At 35.7% G+C, this 24,366-nt stretch overlaps 1 protein-coding gene and 1 non-coding gene across 2 annotated transcripts in view; one reads left to right on the forward strand and one right to left on the reverse strand.

Annotated features, from left to right (window-relative positions):
• The window catches only part of Apoltp (Apolipoprotein lipid transfer particle), a 48,746-nt gene extending 24,753 nt beyond the window's left edge, over positions 1–23,993 (reverse strand). The window contains exons 1-37 of the mRNA XM_076130154.1: positions 23,711–23,993; positions 21,218–21,262; positions 20,931–21,049; positions 20,438–20,571; positions 19,077–19,218; positions 18,416–18,568; positions 17,732–17,945; positions 17,350–17,461; positions 16,841–17,008; positions 16,434–16,568; positions 15,985–16,106; positions 15,665–15,777; positions 15,292–15,446; positions 14,854–14,996; positions 14,422–14,598; positions 14,037–14,146; positions 12,365–12,552; positions 11,925–12,063; positions 11,432–11,616; positions 10,795–10,980; positions 10,247–10,382; positions 9,780–9,959; positions 9,114–9,384; positions 7,330–7,622; positions 6,799–6,975; positions 6,222–6,416; positions 4,949–5,040; positions 4,580–4,673; positions 4,070–4,239; positions 3,503–3,717; positions 2,983–3,145; positions 2,388–2,613; positions 1,928–2,032; positions 1,535–1,646; positions 1,064–1,210; positions 621–739; positions 79–276 (exon numbers count right to left, since the gene is read on the reverse strand). Of these exons, the coding sequence (XP_075986269.1) occupies positions 79–276; positions 621–739; positions 1,064–1,210; positions 1,535–1,646; positions 1,928–2,032; positions 2,388–2,613; positions 2,983–3,145; positions 3,503–3,717; positions 4,070–4,239; positions 4,580–4,673; positions 4,949–5,040; positions 6,222–6,416; positions 6,799–6,975; positions 7,330–7,622; positions 9,114–9,384; positions 9,780–9,959; positions 10,247–10,382; positions 10,795–10,980; positions 11,432–11,616; positions 11,925–12,063; positions 12,365–12,552; positions 14,037–14,146; positions 14,422–14,598; positions 14,854–14,996; positions 15,292–15,446; positions 15,665–15,777; positions 15,985–16,106; positions 16,434–16,568; positions 16,841–17,008; positions 17,350–17,461; positions 17,732–17,945; positions 18,416–18,568; positions 19,077–19,218; positions 20,438–20,571; positions 20,931–21,049; positions 21,218–21,262; positions 23,711–23,771 (5,694 nt within the window). The 5' untranslated portion in view covers positions 23,772–23,993. The remainder of the gene's footprint in view (positions 1–78; positions 277–620; positions 740–1,063; positions 1,211–1,534; positions 1,647–1,927; positions 2,033–2,387; positions 2,614–2,982; positions 3,146–3,502; positions 3,718–4,069; positions 4,240–4,579; positions 4,674–4,948; positions 5,041–6,221; positions 6,417–6,798; positions 6,976–7,329; positions 7,623–9,113; positions 9,385–9,779; positions 9,960–10,246; positions 10,383–10,794; positions 10,981–11,431; positions 11,617–11,924; positions 12,064–12,364; positions 12,553–14,036; positions 14,147–14,421; positions 14,599–14,853; positions 14,997–15,291; positions 15,447–15,664; positions 15,778–15,984; positions 16,107–16,433; positions 16,569–16,840; positions 17,009–17,349; positions 17,462–17,731; positions 17,946–18,415; positions 18,569–19,076; positions 19,219–20,437; positions 20,572–20,930; positions 21,050–21,217; positions 21,263–23,710) is intronic.
• Positions 5,732–5,805, forward strand: TRNAI-AAU (transfer RNA isoleucine (anticodon AAU)). The gene has a single exon. It is a non-coding gene; the product is annotated as a tRNA-Ile (tRNA).
• Positions 23,994–24,366: the final 373 nt, after the last annotated feature.

The following is a 24,366-nucleotide window of genomic DNA, read 5'->3' on the forward strand; positions in this document are numbered from 1 at the left end:
TTATGCACAAAGAAAGACTGTCTGTACTGCGGATGCAGAAGCAATAATAAAAAATTAAAAAACACTATTATCACTTACCTTGTGAGTAGACAATCTCATAGACAGCTCAGTATCCAAACCATTTCCGTACAAGTTCTTCAAGACAAGGCCGTTCTCTTCAAAGCCTTCTAGCGGCGTGTACAGCTTGTATAAGTACACAAAGTTGATGGGTGAGTGGTAATGCCAGATGCCTGTGAAGCCGAAGTCCATGTTGCCCCAACCTACTCGGAAGTCCACCTGAGATTGGAATTAATAGATAATATGTATTATAGCAATAGCCCATGTCATATCTTAGGGTAGGGATTGGGGTATGATTCCTGGTTCAGTATCATATTGATATCTCGTAATTACACCGTGGCACTGCTTTATTTACTAAACAGTAACTAATAATTAACTGAAAATCGATACTGGGAACGATTATTAATGACTATTGTAACGTGTTCAACATTCTCTAACAAAATTTATTTTTTTGTCTTTACGAGAGCACTGAATTGGTTTAGTAAGTAGCTTTATGTGATCTTTCGTATTTACTCGTTTTCATTTAACTACAAAATACTTATGTTTAAACGTATTTAACTTACCTCTTCGGTAGCTCGTTTCGCAGTGATCATAGCTCTATTCAAGTATTGTATCGGTAGAGCGACATGACCGAACACGTGGAAGTCTTGAAGTGACAACAGTTTTAGAAGCACTTCGATACCTGTAGGATATAATCAAAGAGACGTGTAAAAAATAGGCTAATCTAGCTTTAGGAAAATATTCGACCAGGAATAAACATTAAGCACATTAGTCTTTAGGAAAATAATGTTCTGAAGACCATCAACCAACTTGTCTCCAAAATTATCTTAAGGTGCACTTATGGAAAAAAAGCTTATTCAATAAGTTAAATCCTTTTCTACCGAATTCGAGTGTCGAGATATCGAAGCCAACTGGTATGAAAAATTGCTTCTAGCTTGATGCGTAAGTATGGAATTAAGATACTTCCTTACATCTCAATTTCAATAGGCTGTCAAAGTAACATTACCGGTAGTAGAGTTAGCAGTGACGACCATAGCGACGAGATGTCTGTCTGTCTCCACGAAGCCGAAGCGCGCCGTCATCTGCGGGAACTCGATCATCGGACTCGTCACGTTCACCACCAACATGCAGTTCGTTATACGACGCATGTGACCTGTGAAATAATACTTGTTTCAGTAGACATATTTAATCATATTGGGCTTCTGGTAGGAGTAATTTTTTTAGGAACCCATAAGTAAGCAAATCAATATTGTAAGATTAGGTGATAACTCGCAAGTATACAGCGCATAAGCCTATATCTGTTTTCGTAAATGTCTATGATTATGGCAACACGTTTTTCGAACAGCGTATACGTGCATGCACATGACTTTTTTAACGAACGTATGATAATTAAAAATATAGTGCTTGTTTAACTATAATCCCTGTAATATGATAGTACCTCATTAGTTCCCGTACACGTATAGTGCAATAAACATACCATTGACATAAATCTTGAACACCTTCTCCTCCAGATCCAAATATGTGATACCGTTGATGTCGCGCTTGTGACCCAAGATGAAATGTGTCCGGAGAAAACCTTTCCTGTAGCCCTATTAGTGGAAAAATCACATAATAATAAAGTAGAATGTAACATTTAACATGTGTTTCTCCTCGTAGAAAAGCTATTTATTAAATGTAAGACAAGCAAGCTTTAGATATCTTGCTACCATGGCAATTATTGCCTGTGCCGAAGCATCAAGGAAAAATCGAGATTAATATGCAAGATCACTTTAATTATTGTGTGAATATGAAATAGTTATGCAGCTTAAAGGTAAAGTTTTAAAGTTATCTGATAAAGAATAAGTTTTAGTCGATATTTTCTTATACAGACCGGGAAAGGCGTGAGTAAAGTAACTCTGCCGGTGATGTTGTTTTCTTTTTGTCCTCTGTCGAGAAGCCACGACGAGTTGATCATTAGTAGACCGTCTTCGTTATACTGTCAAACACAAACAATAAATATAATAAAATAGTATAGTAGCTATCACTGTAATATCGCTAACTAAAGAAGAATGTAAATACTTATCGCAGAGACTGTATTTGTTTAAAAAACTGAAGAAGTTAGTAAGCTGACAGCGCTAAAGATGCGCTGCATACTTTACCAAATAGTTTGGAATACCATACTTTTAAAAACGATCTAAAGTAGTGATTATTGAGTTACGCTTATGGCTTATTTATCACATACATTGAGACAGGAGTCTTGAACAAAACATAGCTTAAATATTAGAAGCAACATATTTTACAATAACCGCTTCAAGTTGATGTTTTATAGAGTAACACTAAATAAATCTTACTTGGAAACTAAGCAAAGTATCAGCGCTCTTCTTCCACACATGCCTATGTTTGGCTATAGCAGACGCTTTAGGCAACGTCGGTATAGTGGAGTTGACGACCGCGTTGATTTCACCGTAGAACTCGTTGGTCTTGAACAGATAGTCCGCTAGCAGGCTGAAGGCCAAGTGGTCTTCTTGCCAGTTCATACTGCCGTTTAGAGCTTGGAGGTTGTCGTGGTAACGCCACCTGATTGGATAATAATGTCATATTAGGTATATATCTCATTAGCATTTTTTGTGACTAATTTCGCTACACTATAGGCAAAGTGAAGCGTAGAAAAAATTAGTCATAATGTTAAAGTGACAAAGAATGTTTAATCTAAACATAAGATTTAAGTGTTAGTGGCATTTCAATGACAACTTCAGACAAGACCGCGGTTCAAGTATTGTAGTAACTTTACTTAAAGTCCAAGACCGCGTGTCTTACATAAAATAAATAAAACTATAGTAACTCTGTAAATAAGACAAACTATAGATAAATAATGCAACGTGTAACGTGCACGTATACGTTTTTTTTCTAACGCTGTTTTTTTAAACCACTAATAGTTACACTTACATGACATTGAAGCTGGTATCCTTCCAGCCTGCGAAAGGTGTGTTGAGGCTGGACAGTAGAGCGTAAACCGTTTCATTGTGAGCTTCAGAGAACATCTTCACTCGCCACAGTATGTTCGCAGCGCTCGACCAGCCCATACGAACGTGCCATTGACAGAACCAATCTATAAAATACGCCAATATTATGATTTAGTATAACGGTTTTAGTATTTGTTGGTTTTCAAAAGCTGCTTCCACGGTAGGCAGTAAAGGTTTTATGATTATACCAAATGTTTTGTGAGCTAAAACACTGACTTTCCGCACCGACACACTATGAATTGCAAGAAAATACTCATTTTAGCCGATCAAACGGCAATATACTTGTAATCTCGATAAACACATTTAATTGGTCAGATTTTCATTTTATAACTAAGTACTGTATGATGCCTACAAGGATATTTTAATTAAAAACGCGTAAAATTTACTTTTAATAAAAAAGGGGGGGGGGGGGGGCATAATGGATTTTAAAAGTGTCATCATACCTTTCAACAAAAACTCTCCATCACCCGTCAGCATTCTTCCTGGATAATACAGCGACACATGTCCCGCGTGGTGCCAGGTGCCTTTGTTGTCTAGCTGGACGTCGATGCTGACCTTCTGCGAGGGGTCGCGGTTCGCATCCCAGTTGAACGCCGCTGAGAGACGCTTCTGCTGCGCCTTAGCCCAACGCTGGTAGGAGAAGTGGAGGTCACGGAGTCTGGGAAGAGAAGAATTATGAAATAACGAAGTTTAAATGGGAATAACAGAAGAAAAGGCCGTAGTAGCTAACAGGCACTTGCTGTTAAGATGATGTGTTAAGCAATCAGTTTAGATGGGTAGACGTGGTGGTAAAGAAAGTCTTTTGATCTAGTCCTTACAAAATCATCTGTTGAACATGAACTAATTAGTCTTTTAACACCCGACGCAAAGAGATTGGTGTTATAAGTTATGATTGTTTTCTTAGAACAACTTCTTTTGTATGCAATTCTTTCATAAAAAAAATAATGTTCGGACTAATCCAGGAAGGTTATGAACTATCTGTGGGTAAAAATAAAGTATAAAGCACTTACTGATCAAAATGTATATCCATATTAAGATTAGTATTATTACTAAGGTCTGCGTTCAAGTTAACACTGTACGCTTTCCCACTGATGTCCACTTCAACATACGTTGTGAAGTTTTGTTCTGAGAGCAGTATGTAACGAATCAACGTGCGATATTTGTCTTCATTATATTCTCCCTGAAAATGAAATACATTTGGAATAATGGAAAGTTTTTAGTAGGTCACAAATATTTCATTATTCATTATTTACCTAAGCAGAAGAATTTTAAACATACTTAACCCTTTGACCGCCACGGTCAGCTATACTCGACAAATCAGAACGTGCTCATGACGCTCTATTTTTGTCGACATTTGCGGTGGCGGTTAAAGGGTTAAATAAATTGTGTTTTTTTTATGTGACTACAATTTTTAGAACACTGGGGAGGTGACAACTTGCTGCTCTTGTAACACCTCACTGCGTCCAAAACTACTTAATGTGAAGAGTATTCCGGTGTCTTATGCATATAATTATTATTACCTGTCCAATAAAAGTGATTTGTCTGTTATCTTGAGTAAACCTTGCATCCATAGCGATGTTCTTGAAGTGGCTACTACTGATCAACGCCTTCAACCTGTGAAGAACAAAATGTACAATAGTTATTTTAAACCGCCCTACAAAAATGCCAGGCGTTTTAAAATGTAACCATTGAAATGCTCGTTTCACGAATACATCTTCAGATGGAGATAGAGGGATACGGCTACCTAAATGTAAATATGTAGCAAAGTATTTTCTATCTAAATATACTTTTATCCAGTACTCAACATTTTCCATTTGAGAACTCCGTCATTTATCGTCTTGTATCTGTCATCTTGATGGATTAATAATAATACAATTAATGTATGTTACCTGTGTGAAGCCATGTTGGTTTTCGACTGGTCTTGGTACAGGGCATCTATGTTGAAGTCTACGCCTGTGAACCATACTCCAAAAGCGTTCACCTACACATAATAATACAAGCTATTCATTATAAAAGTACTTAAAAGCGATAATCCTGGATTTTATATGAGTCTAAATACCTTTTTTTGTGAGTATCGTTAACTTGTTTTTTATAAAAGGCTTCCTATTACATATTTAAATCTGTAAGTACCTACAGACATTTTTTGATGATTCGTATACTTATTATTGGAGTTCCTCAAAAATAACATTCACTGTAGTTTGGAAAGTAACTATATAACACACATAGATTTGCTTACATAAATTACTTCAAAGATGTTGTAATTTTGAACTTTATTTTCATGTGCATTAAGATGTTGCGTTGTTTTCCTTATTTTTGTTTATAGTGTCCTAGTAGCGGTACATCATTCAACGCATTACGCATGCAACATGTGACGTATGAATTTTAACCTTATGTTATAGTAAAGGTCATTGACCATTTCTTTTAATCAATGACTGCATATTCCTTTAGTATTTTACTTTAAAAGTATAGATAAGTTTCTCAATGGACTATATATTCGAACTTGTATATTATTATAGTCTTGTTCTTATAAATTTCGTACATCAATATTATTTTTATCTTAAGTGATTGATCGAAGTGTACAATGATAAAGATGTTATCATTTACTTCAATAGCGACATTGTATAGTATGTTGATAAAAGTATGTAGTCGTCATTTCAGACATTTCTTCCATCGGCCCATTAGCTCAGTTGGTTAGAGCGTCGTGCTAATAACGCGAAGGTCGCGGGTTCGATCCCCTCATGGGCCACAAATTTATTTTTTGTAAATATTTTGTAATTTGACTTTTTGAAGTTATTCCTACGTTTTTTGGGGAATTATTAACCTTACACTATGCAATTAATTGTCATAAATTAAACACACGCTAAAACTGTGACATGTTAAAGAACTTTAAGGCAAATAAGATTCTGATTTAAACTTTTTCGTGGATTCGGATCTGTAATCTAGGTTTACATTATATCTGCATTAGTAAATTGTCATTACCAAACATGTTTTTTTGATTTAGTAACTCTACTAAAGTTTCCATAAAACATATTGTTATAAACCTTTTCCCATAAAATTCATGCATACAACATTTTGCAATCAAAACTTAAATATCTTAAAGATCAGGGCGTAATTCCCTAAAAACATTTTATAAAGCATTTTTTTTCATATTTGAACACTAACCTGGAACTCATTAGGCTGTTTCTCATGAACTTTCGTCTTGATAACACAAGGGTGTAATGTGGGCAGTGTCATGTTTAACTCGGCGTCCAAGTACAGCTGCGTACCGGGTGGGAAGTACAAGTAGCCGGATACTAGGATCTCGCGAGATTTAGGATTGAAGTTTAGTAGCGCTAGTGCCGTGTATTTTGGACCAATCTGTTGGAAAAAAGTGTTTGTATACTTTGAATAAAGATAAAAATAATAACAAAATAAAAAAGAAAAACATCGGCAAAAAGTTGCATGAGGAAATGGTTGATAGCTAAGTTATTAGTTTTGGTAAATAATTTCGAGGGAGATTCCGCATTTCAGACGATCTGCCATACTAGAGAGTAAGTTAAATACGAAAAAGGTAAGAATGTGAAAAAAATTGTGAAAAAAAGTCTCTGGCATGTTGCTAGTGCATCTTAAAGTTCCGGAATACAAGAACGAAATAAAACACACGGCTTCCATTTATGCCTTACGACTGGATAGTATTATTCTGTACACGTCCACGAGAGTTTGTCACGACTTCTTTAATAAGTAACAAAATAATACTCACTCCTTCAAACTGGAACCTCATGTCAACAAGGCGCGGTCTGTACAGTGTTAGACGAGTGTCCAGCTTGATGCCGCTGAGCCGCTCGGCGCGGGAGAACCCGAACGCAAAGGCTGGGTCTAACTTTGTTTCTCTACTAGCTGACACGTTGAAGCCTATGTCCATGTGAGATTGGGTTTTCTGTGTAAAAGAAAAAAAGATCAGATTGGTGTTTCAAATGTGTGTATATTTTTTTGTGATTCGCAAATGTTTGTTTACGCAGGTTTCTGCTCACGTAAGTAATTTAATCTAGTAGTTTTAGTTGGTGGTGTACTAAGACTAGAAATGAAATTTTCTATAAAATGAATAAGCCTGATTTTCGTTGATGAACATATTTAATACAAAATGTAGTGAGGGAGTTTTAATACAAATGGAAACTGACTTCATTCCCATAAAAAAATCAGCCTGTATCCAGTCCGATCAGAGACTCACTCTGTAGAAGGATTTTATTAAGAAAGGTCTTAAGTAACGATTAATATAATATTTTATACTCACAATGTTCCTCAAAATCGCATAGAAGTTGTACCCTGGATAAGCCGTAAACTGCATAGACAGATCTCCATACAAATCATGTCTATACCCGCCAGCCTTCTCACTATAAACACCTTCAATCTTGATAGTTTGCTTGGGACTCTTAAAGAATTGATAGTCGAAGTGCAACTTGATGCCATGAGTCGGTCCGTTTAGTGTGTAGTAACCTGTTAGGTGACTAGCGAGCTGTTTAGTTTGGAACTCTGCTTCTATGTCGCTCTGGGTCACGCTGCCTTTGGATTTTACTTTTATTACGCCTGAAAAGAAGATATAATTAAGATTGCGGTGGTGGTAGAATAAGAGATATAGACTTTTGCGTGTTACATTGCTTCTGACAAGTTTTTATCAGGGTAAGAGCATTCATTCCTTTAAACAAGTGAGGATTGTTTTCCACTATATACTTTATCTGGCTTTTTCAAATGGGTGATGTTCTAAAATTTTGTTGTTTAAAAGTAGAGGCTTGAACCTTTAAAATTGACAAGACCTTTGGCTACAATTCCAGGGTCTTGCGGAGTAGTTGAGCATTTTCAAAGCCTAGTATATAACGCAGCAAGAGTTCCCTACGTCAGAGTACCTTATTTCATTCATATCACACTAATCCGACGACTTTATAAGTAGCTTACCAGATAGTTCAGCGACTCTCTCATTGTCAACGACCCAATACGCGTGCGGTATCCACACGAAGCCGTACTTGATGTCGTGTCTCTTGATCGACATCACCGTGTCGAACTGCTTGCGTCCGTCCACGTCCAGACTCGCTGATAGAGACTTGTCGTATGGCATGTTGCGATACATTGAATCATAACTACACTTACCTTGGACTTTCGATACAACCCCTAGGGTGTTTAAGTGTCATTTAGGTTCCAAATTGTGCTAAATGGCAACATTTTTGACCTCTTTAATATGTCACCGGAAAAATCTTGAGCGACCAGTTTTTTGCTCCTGCGACTACATGTTTAAAATTCGAGGATAAAATGGTCAAAGAACTTACCAGATAGTTCAGCGACTCTCTCATTGTCGACGACCCAATACGCGTGCGGTATCCACACGAAGCCGTACTTGATGTCGTGTCTCTTGATCGACATCACCGTGTCGAACTGCTTGCGTCCGTCCACGTCCAGACTCGCTGATAGAGACTTGTCGTACGGCATGTTGCGATACATCGAAACAAAACTAAACTTACCTTGGTCTTTGGATACAACCCCTAGGGCGTTTAAGTGTCATTTAGGTTCCAAAATGCGCTAAATGGCAACATTTTTGACCTTTTTAATATGTCACCGGAAAAATCTTGAGCGACAAGTATGTTCTCCTGGGACTACATGTTTAAAATTCGAGGATAAAATGGTCAAAGAACTTACCAGATAGTTCAGCGACTCTCTCATTGTCGACGACCCAATACGCGTGCGGTATCCACACGAAGCCGTACTTGATGTCGTGTCTCTTGATCGACATCACCGTGTCGAACTGCTTGCGTCCGTCCACGTCGAGACTCGCTGATAGAGACTTGTCGTATGGCATGTTGCGATACATTAAATCATTACTATACTTACCTTCGACTTTGGATGTAGCCCTCAGGCATGTTAAAGTGTATTTTGAGCTCCAAATTGTGCTAATGGGTACCTTAAATGACATTACTTTTCACCCCTATTATATAAGACCGAAAAATCTTGAACTGCATCTGTATGTACTGATAATTTATACCTACTATTTAGAGAGAAATTGTGGTCAAAATATCATAAAGAACTTACCGGATAGTTCAGCGACTCTTTCATTGTCGACGACCCAATACGCGTGCGGTATCCACACGAAGCCGTACTTGATGTCGTGTCTCTTGATCGACATCACCGTGTCGAACTGCTTGCGTCCGTCCACGTCCAGACTCGCTGATAGAGACTTGTCGTATGGCATGTTGCGATACATCGCTTTGGCTATAAGTGTGCTTTTCTCTGATTGCAGGACTAAGGAAGCTGAGCTGGTTGTGTTTGATAGTGCTATTACTGCATTGATCATTCGTTTTTCCTAAAAAATAATTGTTTTTATAGGGTTTGTTATGTAAAGAAACTATTGTGTAGACGCAGTTTTCGTATGAGTTAAGAGTTTATGTGGGTCATGTGAAGTCTCTGAAGCTAATCTGTGTGGCAACGTTTAAAATTAGGGATTGCTAGACAAGGGGTGGTGTTCATTTTTTACCTACATTAAAGGTATAATGACGTCTTTTCAGAGTAGAAACTTAATATTGTATAATAGGCACAGTTACATGATATTGTAAAATCGAAATGACTAGTCAATAGTTGCTTCTTGTATCCGATTGTAATGCATAATGACTGGAGAAAAATCGACCTTAGTACTTTAAAGTAAAATACAAATTAGACTGACAGAAGATATCACTATTACTACCTTTTACATATACTTACTTTACTATCAGGTGTATCGAAAGAGAAGCTGACAACGTTGTCCGTAGCGTTCTTGTCCCATTTGTATTGGAACGCGTATGTGTCGGCCGTAGGGTCAGCCTTCTCGAGAGAGAGTATGTACTTAGCAGGTCCACTCATTAAGAAGTATGGAGCGTTGCGGAGGTTCGTCATGTTGGGGAACTAGAACAAAAAAAGGTACACTGACTATTGAAAAATACACATAGTTTAATGACAATTGTGATAGATCTTTTGTAAGAAAAGTGGTTATTTTTACATACAATACATATTACAGAATAGGAATTAGCAAAAAAAGGAAAACTCAATTAAAAATTAGGATTTTTTTAAAAGAACATTACTAATTTCAGACAAAAATTGACAGGGTAGTAGATAAAATCCTAGCAAAATATATTTATTACGTACACAATCCACATAATATAAAATTACTCGTAGAAAATATTTCAACTTACCTGATAAGAAGCACAGACTTTGATGCCAATAGCCTTATCAAAGGTAGACCAACTGCAAGTGTTCTGTTCTATCCTGTTCTTGTTCAAGCCTTGCTGTTGCTTCTCTTTGTCACCGTGAAGGATGATTAGCTCCGATCTGTACAGGGAATAAGTAATATAGTATCTATAAAGAGCGTTATACTTAATTAAAGGAGAAGATCAAATCGTTTTTGGAATTATGAAACCAAATCCTATTAATATTATAAATGCAAAAGTTTGTGCGTACGGATGTTTGTTACTCTTTCACGCAAATAATACTGAACTGATTACGATGAAATTTGGTATGTAGGTAGTTGAAGGACCAGAATAACACATAGGAAACTTTTTATTCCAGATTTTCCGAGGGATCGGGATTTACACGGGAATAACGAGTTATGGTTTCCTCGCGAAAGAAGTGGTGGGTGGCATTAGGACAAAATAATCCGATAGCTAGCCGGTTGTCAGTAGTCGATAGTGGTAGAAAATCGCGGTACAGTTCTTATTTGTATATTAGTAAAGTCGTCAATTACTTGGCAGCGAAGATCTCCTGCTTGTCGGTGGGCAGCGACAGGTCGAGGCGCACGGCGGCCAGGCCGCGCACCTTGAGCTTGGCCTCCACGGCCGTGGCCGTGTACAGGCGCCAGTTCACGCGGATGCCGCTGGCGCTCAGCCCGCCCGCGTCCACGCTCATCGTTGCTGCTATGTTTACTGCCACGCTGGGGAAAGGAAGAAAATAATGCTGTAGTAGTTTAAAGGAGACTATTTATGTTCAGAATAAAGATTAAATTGGTCTGTAATTCTTTAATTTATAACTATAAGATTATGAATTTAGAACAATCATATCTAACGACATATTATAAACCAAGAAGAGCATAGTAAAACAGATTTCCTTTTGCGTTGAAACATAAATATTGATTCTCAAAGTGTTCTAAACAACTAAGCACATTGTGTTGCAAATTATAAAGTAAAAACCACAAAACGCCAAATTGTTTCATATATTTACAACTCATAATCTAAATATGCCTATTCGTACGCCTATTTTGGTAGTAAAATTTGTCCCAATTCTTTAGCTTTTCAATGTCAGCAGAGTTTCGCTATATTAGCTGTCTCACCCCCGGTTTCTGAGTACATTTAGCGATAGTTTATCTATTCAATAGCGTCACTTACCTAGGTCTCAATTTTCCTTCAAAGTCTAAGTTTCCAGACTGCGTGTATTTATCATTGACGGTACCAGACATCTTAGTGTTGACGTAGCTGGTGCCCATTAGGTTCATGTTCATTGGCAGACCACAACCCGTCGGAACTGAGAACGTCGTGTCCAGGAAGAGAGAGGCTTTGTTGTAGGATATTTCCTGTGAGGAGAAAAATATTTGAGTTTTTAATGTAAATAAATTTAAGTCTTTTATAATGGCTATTGTTTCTCGTAACTTGTGTAACAGTTTATATAAGATATAGGAATAAGTTATAAATAATTGATTAGTTGTTTTCAAAAATGTTAATGCAAGAAAAAATACTGTTGGCTCTTTAACACTTACAGAATGGCATGATTGGCGTACGGGAGGTGGTAACCACGCCCCATTAATGCAGTGGGTTTGGTGCTAACATACTTTAATACATACACATAATTAATGTAAGTAATGTTTAAAACAGCATAACATACCTTTCCAGACAATATCTCGAGTACTCTGATCTGCGGGTTGAGTCTGGCCAAAGACTTCAAGATCTCGTCGTCACCTTCAGCATTCCAGTATGATATCTCATTGCCGAACACTTTGATACCTAACTCTGCCATTGGGAACCTGTAATAATAATATATGTGAAAAGAAATAAAATAAAGAAAATACGCAACATCTTCTCTTGTGTTGAAGACGGTTAAATAATGAAAGCAAGGAAATAATTTTGCTTTGGCAAGGTCGTTTTATTGCTTAGTTAATAAGTGGGTGTAAAAATATAATAATATCTATCAGCGTAGAATTTGTAAAAGAAGGGGTCTGGGAAAAGTAGCTGTCGGATTGTGACAAAAGAAACACAGTTATGAGAATAAAGAAAAATGGAAAGAGGCAAAAAATATATGTACACGGAAAATTAACCCTTACATACCTATGTTTAAGAGCCTCATTTTTATATTCCAGATTGTCAATATTCTCCCTCACTTGATCGGCTTCATTCGTATTTCTTAATACGCGCAAGTTGTTGATAGTCTCCGCCCATTTGTTTTTGTTTAACGGTCCGTTGTCGCCGAAGAAACTCTCGAAGTAGCGTTCAAAACCTTCCACGCGGGCTTTCATCTAAGGTTTAGAATAATAGATATTAGAATTTGACTAAAATAAATCATTTTTTAAACTCACACGACTTTTTACAATACAAGTATTTTTTTGCTTAAATATTATTCTAGTTAACATAATCGAGCGTTGTGCCTTTAGTTGTTCAATAGTTATACAAGCTAAATAAAGGTTGTTTTTGAACTGACGAGTGCGTATACTGCGTGCGCAAAACGTACGAACAAACGTGCACGCTACGTGCATTTATTTATTAATGTATTATTCAGTACTAGCTGACCCGTGCGGCTCCGCTCGCGTGAATGTCGTGCTGTTGCATTCGTTGCAGCTCACTTAGACCTAGATACTTTCAAAATAATATACCTACCTACATGCAAATGCTTTAAAAACTTTTTCGTTTTGACCTATCCTTCTGTCCGTACCCGTCTTCTCTCATGTTCCTGTCGGCGCCCGCGTACCTACCTGCTATGTAGCGTACTGCGTACGCATATGGAACCGCGCTAAAGTTCTTCACTCGCGAAATCATGTAGGGATCTACGATGATACGGCCCGGCCGGCGCGAACGCCGCGTTAACCATTATTTTATATTCATAAGACATTGTAGATAATTTAATTTTACCTATCATCCCGTCATATGATACATAATGCATAAAAATTTTGATTGACATTAAATTAAAAAAAAAAAAAAAACAAAAACCAATAAGGTTGGTGCATGTTGTAAAATTGATTGCAACGCCATCTATGATGTGTACCTATATGTAAACTCAGGTTCATATGAAATAATGCACTATGAAATAAAATTAATATTAAATTATACAAAAATTTACCCAAAATGTTTAAAAATGCTAAAAAAGTATTTTGAATCGTAAAACAGTCACAAAAAGCCATTGTATCCGATGAGGTTTGATCCCAAATAAAATAATGCACTATGAAATAAAATTTATCTCAATTTCCACAAAAATCTTAACAAAATCCATAGAAAATGTTTAAAAAGTACTTTGAAACGTAAAACAGTCACAAAAAGTACTGTCTCCGATGAGGTTCGATCGCACACCGAAATGGTTGTATACGGAACAATATACCAATACGCCACAGCGACGCTTAAGAGTGGTGCCAAAATTATCGCTTATATTTTTATGTTACCTGTGTACGATTTTTACTACATATTTGCAATTTTCTAGAAAATTAAACAATTTTATGAGGTAAAAAGTATCTTAAAACTTGCTCCACTACTTATTCTATGGATATACCAAATTTCAGTGCATTCTATCCGGTAGTTTTTACGTGATAGTGACACATACAGACGGAGGACAGACAGACAGACAGAAAAGAAAATTATAAATTGCAGATTCGGTGGTTGATTTTTTTTTTAAATATATTCAATGTACAGAATTGACCTCTCTACAGATTTATTATAAGTATAGATTTTGGTACATACATTTACACACATTCCTACAAAACCATTAATTGTTGCAATGATGTAAAGAACTCACCTCAAACACGTTGATAGATTCACCAAACATGTCGACAGTCAAGTTGACAGACATGGAACGTGGGATGTAAGAGTCAGGTGAGAATATCACGTTCGCTTCGTAGTTACCACCTAGTAGAAAAAAAGAAATTTATCAGTACAAGGGTATCGAGTAGCTTGAAATCGGTAAAATAAATTATTATAAGTGAAGTAATTTTATATTAGACATCGTTTATGACAATTTGGAGGTGCAAGGAATAAATATCTTTGGGCTCCAAAGGATAAATTAGCGAACAAGTGCTTTAACAAAATAATTTACTTGAAGAAGTATCAAAATGGCCTATTAGCACTCATTATTCTCAAAAACAATAAACAAAGTAAAGTTAACTTTTATTCTGTTTCTTTACCTGCATTATATTGATCAAAGAAGATGCTTTGTTCATAGTTTCTGCTGTACATTCTGAAGTCCGGGCTGTCATCCAGGTGTGGAATTTGATTGCCTGTCAGTAGACCTTGAATCTCTACACGAGATGGAAGCGAAGACTCTCCGAGGTTTTTCAAGTGACTCCATACAAATGTTGTAGCTAAGAGAGAGAAAATATTTAATTAATTAAAACATGAATTAATACTTACGACCTATCTTTCCGTACACAACAGGGCGCGTAACATGAAATGACCTTCCATTTAGAGTGTTTTACAATGTTTATCTCTTATGGCCTTTGAACCATTTCTTTATAACTATTTTTGTAGTGTTAAAATAATTTAAAAGGTATAAAAACAACACAGAACGTAAAAAGTTAAACATTAATATTCAACATCATAGGATAAGATTCCTGTACCTTGATTTACAGACTCGTGACGGAGCGTGTGGAAAATCTTCCTGAGTGTACCAAGATCTGGACACTTCATAACTTGAAGATATGAAGCCAATCTCACTTCTATGTTCATGTAGTCAGCGCGGAATGTTTCTAGGAAGTATTCACTGTAACAAATACGTTTTAATAAGTTTTTTTCAAAATAAAGTGTATTATGGTCCAATTATTACTTAAATTTATGACCCAATGATGATTTGCAGGAATTGCTTAAAGTAAAAGACGTTTCTGCATTTGGCTTTCTGTCTGTCAACAAATCCTAGCGATATTTTCACAGGTCTGACTATCATTATTAACAGAAATAATTTATACGTTATCTGCACAATATTAATACGATGTCATCAAAATCGTTAAATCTCTTCACTTTAAAACTACTACAATACCATCTAGACATAATTCCATTACCGTGTTTCAACGCAAGGTGTACGTCTGAACGCGTCCACGGCCGCCAGTCGAACGGGCACGGGCACGTAGCTGTAGCCGATAATGTCCATCAGTATGTCAGCGAACTCTTGCTTGAATCCACCGATATTTCCTAGAGCTTTTGTAGCTATTATTATCTGAAAATAAAATAATGGGTTAAAAAAATCACTAACTGTCCCTTAAACTTCAAAATCACAAAAAATATTTTATTATTATTAGATGACAATTTAAAATATTTTTTAATCAGCTCCTTTTTTGAAGTCTGTTAATAATGAAAATGATGTAACTATCACACTTAAAAAAAATCTAAGTCAGTCATCAAGTCTAAGTAGTCCAATAATTTTAATTATCTTACATTGTTTCTATCCTCCCTGGATTTAATAACTTCTTTGCTGGCGATTTCTTTGACGATACTTTGGAACTCCTCCATAATTGCCATAGGTGTTTCTTCCTCGCAGCATTCACGTACTATAAGAAGACGTAAGAAAATAATAAAATATATAAAAAAGTAAGTAAAAAAAGAGTAATTTAATATTATGCGGTAATCTTGTTCGATTTTGTGTCTGTAGATATTATATTGCAGGTGACACAAATGGTGTTTAGTCAGATATTTATTTGATTATAGTAGTAATAAAATACAGGGAAATAAATGTACAAAGACTGTGAAACACTTACGGCTCTTCCCACTATGTTTACAGTACGAATGTACCATAGAAGACACGGTAAAACTGATCACTTTGTCATTCTTCTGTTGTCTCAGTAGTTCCAACATGCTGTCCAACATCTGTTTCTTAGGCCTGTGGAGAAAAGAAAATGAAAAAAGTGTAGAGGAAACACGTAATTGCAGTTCAAAACGTACAGTGATTTTCGGCTAGGGCCAATAAAATAATATGTGGCGAGAATGACATTTCCGAATAATTTGTATTTGATTAATACTAATTTGTCGTTTTGAACCATTTTAAATATGCATAAGTGCTAACATTCCTTTGCGTAGTTTAAGGTTGAATACCACGTATTAAGATAATTTCGATCGCCTATTATCATATGGATATTATTATTGTTTCTACAAATGCATGAATGGATAAATGAATGGATGGCAATTATAATATAAAAATTAAACGTACCTTGGTATCATCGCCATGGACATGAGCCACTCATGTCTAGTGTCTTTGTATACTGAGTCCTTCATAATCATGTCTTTGATCAACTCCACTGAGCCGGGGCTAGCGATGTATGGCAGCGCGTCTAAGATGTGCTTGCTGAAATATGAGCGAACAGTTTTTATGTTTGGTTTTCGATTCTCAGACCTATTCAATATGCTCACAAAATTTTTATATACAAGAAAATCCCTTAAGAATAAAGTACAAATGTTGCTTCTCGAAGCATTGCCGAACATAAACACAGCGGACAGAAAGTACGATCAGAACCGAAAGAGATATTTGATTAAAAGCCTTGTGCGGAACCCAGAAACATGCACAAAGCCGTCGAGTTTCATTCCAGTTTTGAGTCAGTTGAATATTCAAATACTTACGAAGCAGCTTCACAGATGGTAGGTGCACGTGCTAATAGTTGCGCTAGTGCGGGATAGTCCAGTGGTCTGGCGGACCGTACCAGGCGGCCCCACAGACCGACCGTTGAGCTACTGTCCATCTTTGCGTCTACGTTCGTTGGGTGCGAGTCTGCCGTTGTGTCTTTTACCCTAAGGGAATAAAAACTTGTAAGTAACCTAACCATATTTAATTAATGACACCGACATTAAAAAAAAGCACTTTCAATGAGAAGAAAGTTGTAGCCAGTGTACGTTTCTTAGATTTCTAAAAATCAATATGACTTAACTCTTATTATTATGTTCGTGAATGTAATACATGTTAAACAAAAAAGTCCCTAGGCTGAGATTATTGTGATAAAGCAAAACTATCCAGCAACAATGAAGTAGTAAATAAGATATTAGTGTAAAATATAAAGTTACGGAAAAAGTAAGACGTTTATGTAATGCAAAATAGGTGAGTTTTATGAACATTATTGTACTTAATCACTTACATGCACAATAGTTTGAGTACATCTCTAGCAGGTTTCAAACCAGCGGTGTTATCACCGACATATGGAACGTGATGGTGAAGCAAGTTTGATCGTTTCTGAATCACCGTCCATGCTGTAAGAAATAAAAAGTTAAGGTGATTTGCTGCGTTTTTTCTTTGTCAATTAAACTGATGTATTTGTAAGTCGTTTGCAATACTAGCTTCAAATAATTCCTTTACATCGTTTTGTATTAAGTTCATTGATGATTTCCGTTTAACTCGTTACTTGAGTTTCATTTTGGTCCCGTAGTCATTGCAGGTTGTTCTTGCTAATGAACGACTCGAAGAGGTGACTTGTACTATATAAACCTGTTTTTTAGTAACTAGCCTTAGGACATACGTACCTTTGGGTTGAGATTCCATTACTTCCGAGTCAGTCTTATTAAGTTCCCTCAACAGCACAAGGTCTTGTATAACCGTGGTCATTGCGCCGGAGTTCTTGCCGGAGAACGGCTCGAACAGATGGCGCTCGCGGCAGTTCACTTCTTTGTAGATGTGGTGGTCTACCGTGATGCGGCATTTGCTCTCTGACTTTAGTACTGGCCATGTTTGGAATTTCTGTTGAAAATAATATTATATTATAGTTGGGTCGTGAGATTTATAAGACGGGAATAGTGAATGTACCTGTGTATCAGACACATTCACAATAAAAAATATCTTGCTAGAACTAAGTTGATCTTTTAGTGAATGCTTTTTGTATGATGCCGTTTACAGGAAGTTTGGTGGTAGAAGAATGTGGGGAGCACACTTTTAAGCTTTTGTGCTTAAACAGAGCATATTTTTATCTGTAAGTACTCCTATGCTTCATACTCACGCTCAGTCTTACGCCATCAAGCCGTGAGTATTACTCGAAGCGATGGTTCCATTAAGACAAACTTTACTATGGGCGTATTTAGGTTGCAGGTTTTGTGGTCCAAACCTCGATTTTCTACAGAACTCGAGCAAAACTATAGCGCACAACCGTATGTGAGTACGGAGCGATACAGGCTGGAAATGCATTGCAAGTAAAGAACTATAATTCTACTTACGCTTTGGAAGTCGTATCTAACAGTCTGCAGTATAGACATGTACTTATATCTGTTGGTACACTGAGAGAGGTCGCGGGTCTTTATTAGTATTAGACTCGTGTTCTCTTGACCGCGCACTGCGTAGTCCACGTTACATGTGCCGTGGACGTCTTGCTGTAAAAGAAAAATGTTAATGAGAAAACATAACAACAATCGTAGTAGATGATGTTGATGATCTATCTGAGCTGTTTCGTCGAAGGCGACCACTTCGACCCCTAATCAGGTTGGCGCTGATGCGCAAAAAGATGGCTTATGTAGCCAGCTTTGGACGATTATAGATATGGAATTATACATAAATAAACAGAGGAGTTTACCTGAGGACCTGATTTAATCGTTAAATTTTAAACGATTATATCAGGTCCAGTAGGTCCAAGCCTAGGTTTGAGTTTAAGATTTTTGGTTCACCGGTCATGGAATTTTCAGTACCTTGTAGTTTAGAATTTTCTATTTTCTTATTTGCCATAATATATATGAACAGGCTTACAGAAAAACCTTGCCTTATTGGCTAGAAAGATGCCTACCTATCTTAGGGTTTAACCAGTATGATAAAAAGAAACTACATTTTATTGCGTTACCCCTTAACAAGCACTAATAAATAAGTACTAGAATATAGTGTTGTTACCTCAACTCCCTTGAAGTGTATGTCGAATCGTTTCATGGTGTTCTGAAAGAGTGCCAATATGGCTCTCTTGAAGTTGAGCACCCAGTCCTCCTCCTCATCTTCTGGACAAATCTCGGATATCGCACCATCGTGGAACGCGAACCTTTGACAAAAATCATACTTTAGAACTATTTTGACGAATTGAGATATCTTTTTTTTATTCCGTACATAAGTACACACTTTAATATAAAATATGCACAGAAGTTAAAGAAAAAAATATAGATATAAAGCATGTCAAGAAAAAGTTTGAATTCAAGTACTTTATTGTGTAATCAAAGTATATGTATTAACAAGATACTATTACAATTCTTTTTTTTTGCTGTACTCTTTTAAGGTATTTATAAGACAAATTTAAATGTATCATCAACTTTCATCTCTAAGAGTTAAAAAGAGTCATAACTTAAAAAATAAAGAAGAACTTTGTTAAATACAATAAAATTTTCAATCACTGCAACAATTTGACATAGTTTTACTACCATAGTTTTCTTGTACTCAATAACACATCTATCTGAATGATATCTATTAGATACTTTAACCTATCATATCTGCTTTAAGACAGAGATAGTGTTTACATTATTAGTCAATAGATAATTAACTCTATAGTACGTAACGGAATTCCAAAGTCTAGATCCGCATTATATACACATTTATATCAATGTTTACATTTACGGCCTATTATTGTAGAAATGATTGAACATACAGATAATGTATTATTGTGTTAGTATGTCATTCATGCATCATTAGTTTTCTTTGAAATAATAATGATTATTACACTATTGACTGTATTAAGTATAAGAATGTCTTTTTGAATAGAGGGAGCATAGAGTACTTATTAATTTGCCTCTAAATTGAAAAGTTACTTATACTAATCAAAACTAAAGGGACTTTTGTGGATGAATTAAATTGTATTGTCTTCAATCAGGAGACCGAATTTATTACAGGACTAGCCCCACGACTTAGTGCATGTGAGAAGATTCCCCGGGGTAAAAAGCATCCTATGTGTTAATCTAGGTTTTAAGGTATTAAATTTCATTAAAATCTGTCAAATAGTTTTTTTTAGGACAATAACCCATTCTTACAATTTTTCGTATTTATAATATAAGTAGGATATGGACATACAATACTTTTATGTGTCATCCAATATTATGCTAATTAGGTCTTTCTTATCTTGTTCATTAAAGCATAAATCACAATAATTTTCTATACAATTAGTATATCTAAGATTTGATTGAGTTCCGGCAGTAATTTTGTAATATATTCTGATATAATAGACCACTCTCCTGTATCTACCAATGCTTAATAGTCAAAAGAAGAGTTTATACCTGAGGTCATGTAAAGACAGAGCATGTATGAACTTCTCTGCTCTTTCAACTGGGTAGCTCTCATCCTGGTCAATGAGAGTCACATCGGACAGGTGCAGCAAACCTTCACAGGGACTTATGAACTGGATTTTTGTCTGGAAAAGAAAAGTAACAAATTGTTTTAGTACATTTTGCTTTACAATTAATATAGCAATAGAATAGTGTCACTACCACACGGAGACACTTCCAAAAGCCATGACAGTTTGAAGTTAAACAAACCACAATAACCTGCTTCAAAACTAAACTGTTGCTTAGTTTTTATCGTAAAGTTTTCATAATTTAATTCAATAAAGCCTCTGTTTCTTGGCCTTCTATGGCCTTTACCGAAAAGTGTTCTCAATTATAAGTAGTTTAGATTGAAATATACAGAGTGCATAAACCTTTTATCTACTTAGCTCAACAATTAATAAGTAAACTATACAGTTTAGACTACTTTCTTATACAAAATACATACCACAGCTCTAATGTCTAATGTAGATCTGTTGTTACTGGAGCCAGCAAAGTATGTTTCCACATTCACTTTGTACTCATAGTAATAGATGACATCGGAAAGGTACTTAAACTTCTCTGAGGCTGTAATTGAAAACAAACCTTTTAAGTACCTATCTAAGGAAAAGCACGACCGGTGGTACCAATACTGGCAGATAAAATAAAAAATATATTCATAATAAAAGTCTACAAATGTGCTAAGACGAATTCAGTGATAATATTTTATTAAAAAAGTTTACAAGTGGTACTCACGAGCGCATGAAGGAGCTCCGCAAATGTATGGATCTTTCAGCGAGTCTGCAAATAAGAAATAATTGTTAATTTAACATATACTAAGAAAATAACTCTTACCGGCTTTTTCTCTACGAAATATTCAGTACAATTTAGTAGTGTTTACCGGTGTTTACAAATAACAGCTCAGGCAAAACAAAATCAGCTGTGAACTGACATACATGACAGATGACAGCAGTCAAATACGTTTAGTTCCATTAATTGCATATTTTTCAGTTCCCTTGTTTTGTTAATAAAACATTTTACAAATATTTAGTTTTGCTTTTAATTTAGATAATAATAGTTAAAATGACGATAAGTCATATTTATCATTAGCACGTTATTCATTCAATGTTATAACAAAGCTACAACTAAAAGATAACTTTATCCTCATTGTGAATTGGTCAAAAAGATAATGCTGTTTAAGTTCAAATAAGCTATGTAACATTAGGGTCTCCCAAGATAATACAGGAAATATTTAATCGTCTATCATGATTATGTAGATCTATTACAATAAGCAGAAATTCATCATAAATGTTAAAATGTTTACATTGTATAATTATATTTTGTGTGAAATTAATGTTTCGATAAAACGCGATTGTTTACAGATTTTAGGTCAGTTTTGCAGTCAATAACCTCGGTTGGAAGATGATTTTACAATACTGACACACTGCAAATGGTTAACACGTTTTTGAAGGAAATATTGTTTGTCCGCGGGACCTTTTGCCTTCAAATATGACTTCAATAAATTATAATGCAGAAAATATAGGGCTAATGTCGCGCGCCCTTGGTGCGTTATTTATGGAAAACATAAATCAAGGGATGATGCGCAAAGATTTAGTCAAGAAGATACGCGTATAGTGAATTTTAGTGATCCTTATCTGTTACCCTCGTTTGAAGGGTCACGGTGGAGTCATTCAGACGATAGGATAGTGTGGCTGTTTGTAAACAAGTACAAAAATGATTTATTGAATGTGATAAAAATAGTTCTTGGATTTTTACAGGCCTGTATTGTATTCGAGGCATATTCCGAGAATTAGTTTAAAACTTACAACAAGAAAATAACAGTCAAACAAGCGAAATATCAATGACGCAAATGACCGGATTTATTTCAATCATAATTTCGTAACTAGCGTGGAAGCTTAGATATACAAATTTCATACGCTAGATTGGTAAAACCCAGTTCCCCTATCACGATTACTGTACCAAAGGGTTTTGCCACATGCGGCAAGAGTTTAATTCATTTCCATCCATGTCCCTACGTCATAGCCTATTCATTCAAAGCGTTATCGTGCTGCTGGAACCAAGTTTCTAACTCAATACATCCATGAGGGCAGGCTATAGAACTTTAGATTACTTAAATTGGTAGAAATGTTATATTATAGAAAGCACGTGTTAGCAGCTAAGTATGCAACATATTTATCATTATGTTATCAGCCACGTAAAAGATGATTCACGTTTTATTCTCTGCAGTAGCATTTTCTAACAGGCGCTAACAGAATTCTAATGCGTTCAGACCCCAGATTAATTCAATGATTGATCTCACGGAGCCACTGACAAACAATCTGGTTTCCACGCGCACGGAATGTATTATTGTACGAGGCATTCCTTTATAAAACGCATAGATCCCTATCACTATAAATAATGTAAGCATTCTCTTTTATAGTACCTACTTACTTTCAATATAAAAACAAACTAACCAAACATTTTCCAATAATACAACAATAATTAGAAAATACTTCACATTAATCCGATCAATGCAAAAGTTTTTATTAAAAAAGTAGTTATAATACTAAACTAACTTCTCGATTGGATTGTGAGGTTTTATATAAATTAATTCTAAAGTTTTCGAATTGGTTCTAGTCTAGTGGATTACGCTCGTTGCAGTTAGTTTACTTAAACTTAAAACTTTAAATCTATATAAATGCGTCTAATCGTGGATTATGTAAATCGAGTATTAGGTAAACATGAACATGGTTTACGTATTTATAAGTCTTTGAAGTGTAAAGTTTATAATTATGCATGTAGACCGCAACCGCGAATATTGAAGGCCGGTCAGAAAGTCGCACCTATAACTACAGCTAGTTATCACTTTATCATTTATGAACAAATTCATATCACCTCTAGATTAATTCATTCAGTACCTAGTTAGTTAAATTAAAGACTATTAATATGATTGTACGGGTATCGGGTCATATAGACCACATTTAAAAAAACAACATTAAAATTTCTTGATAAAGTTTTTGGTTGCTTTTGAGGTTTTAAAGGCCACTCGCTAAGTTACTGTTTGTAGATAAGTGAGTCTAAATTGGTCTCATGTTACACAATCGCAAGATATTAAAGTTAAATTTAAATATAGGGCAGAATCCCTTGACATAGATTTATCACATAAATCGATAAATAAATGTAGGTATCTATGTGTTTAATATGTTCTACGAATTCTTAGAAGTAAATAGCTTATTAAGGGGTACTTACTTGGCGATCCGTAAACACCCACGGAGATGCACAAACACAGAAATATCACACCCAAATACATATTGCACAAATCATTGATCCATGTTAGTCCATCCGATTCGCACGCTGAGCATCAAATAACTCGGACTAAGATTTCTTATCGATAAGTTCAAAGTTTGGGGTCACTACAAACAATATTATCGGGACATTATAATGGCGGAACTGGCTCGAAATGTGGACGTATTAATTATAATTTGTAATAAATGTACGGTGTAGTGCAAACATCGTGCGGTTTGTTCGGTAGGGAGAGGGGACGACGGAAATCGACGCGCTCGCGTTACCGACCGTTATTGACACTGAGTTTTAGTTTTGGGTCCCGTATGTTAGTTCATTCTTGCCCTATTGTTCGTAATGAGGTAATATCTCTATTGTTTACTCCTGTTTACGCGAGAGATGACAAAGATTTACGTTTTTCATTATTATAGTATTTGTAACAAACGATAATTGTCCTATTGTTTACTAATAGTCTGAAGGGAATTGTAAGAATGATTGAATAGTGAAAAGTATTTTCATATTTTGGTGTACGTTTTCGGTCATTTTATGAATTGATGTTGATGAAGAAGATCGTATATTTATAGCATACACTACCAAAAAGATTCCACATCTAAATATTCTGA

This window comes from Anticarsia gemmatalis, chromosome 23, assembly GCF_050436995.1.
Source record: "Anticarsia gemmatalis isolate Benzon Research Colony breed Stoneville strain chromosome 23, ilAntGemm2 primary, whole genome shotgun sequence".
NCBI lineage: Eukaryota > Metazoa > Arthropoda > Insecta > Lepidoptera > Erebidae > Anticarsia > Anticarsia gemmatalis.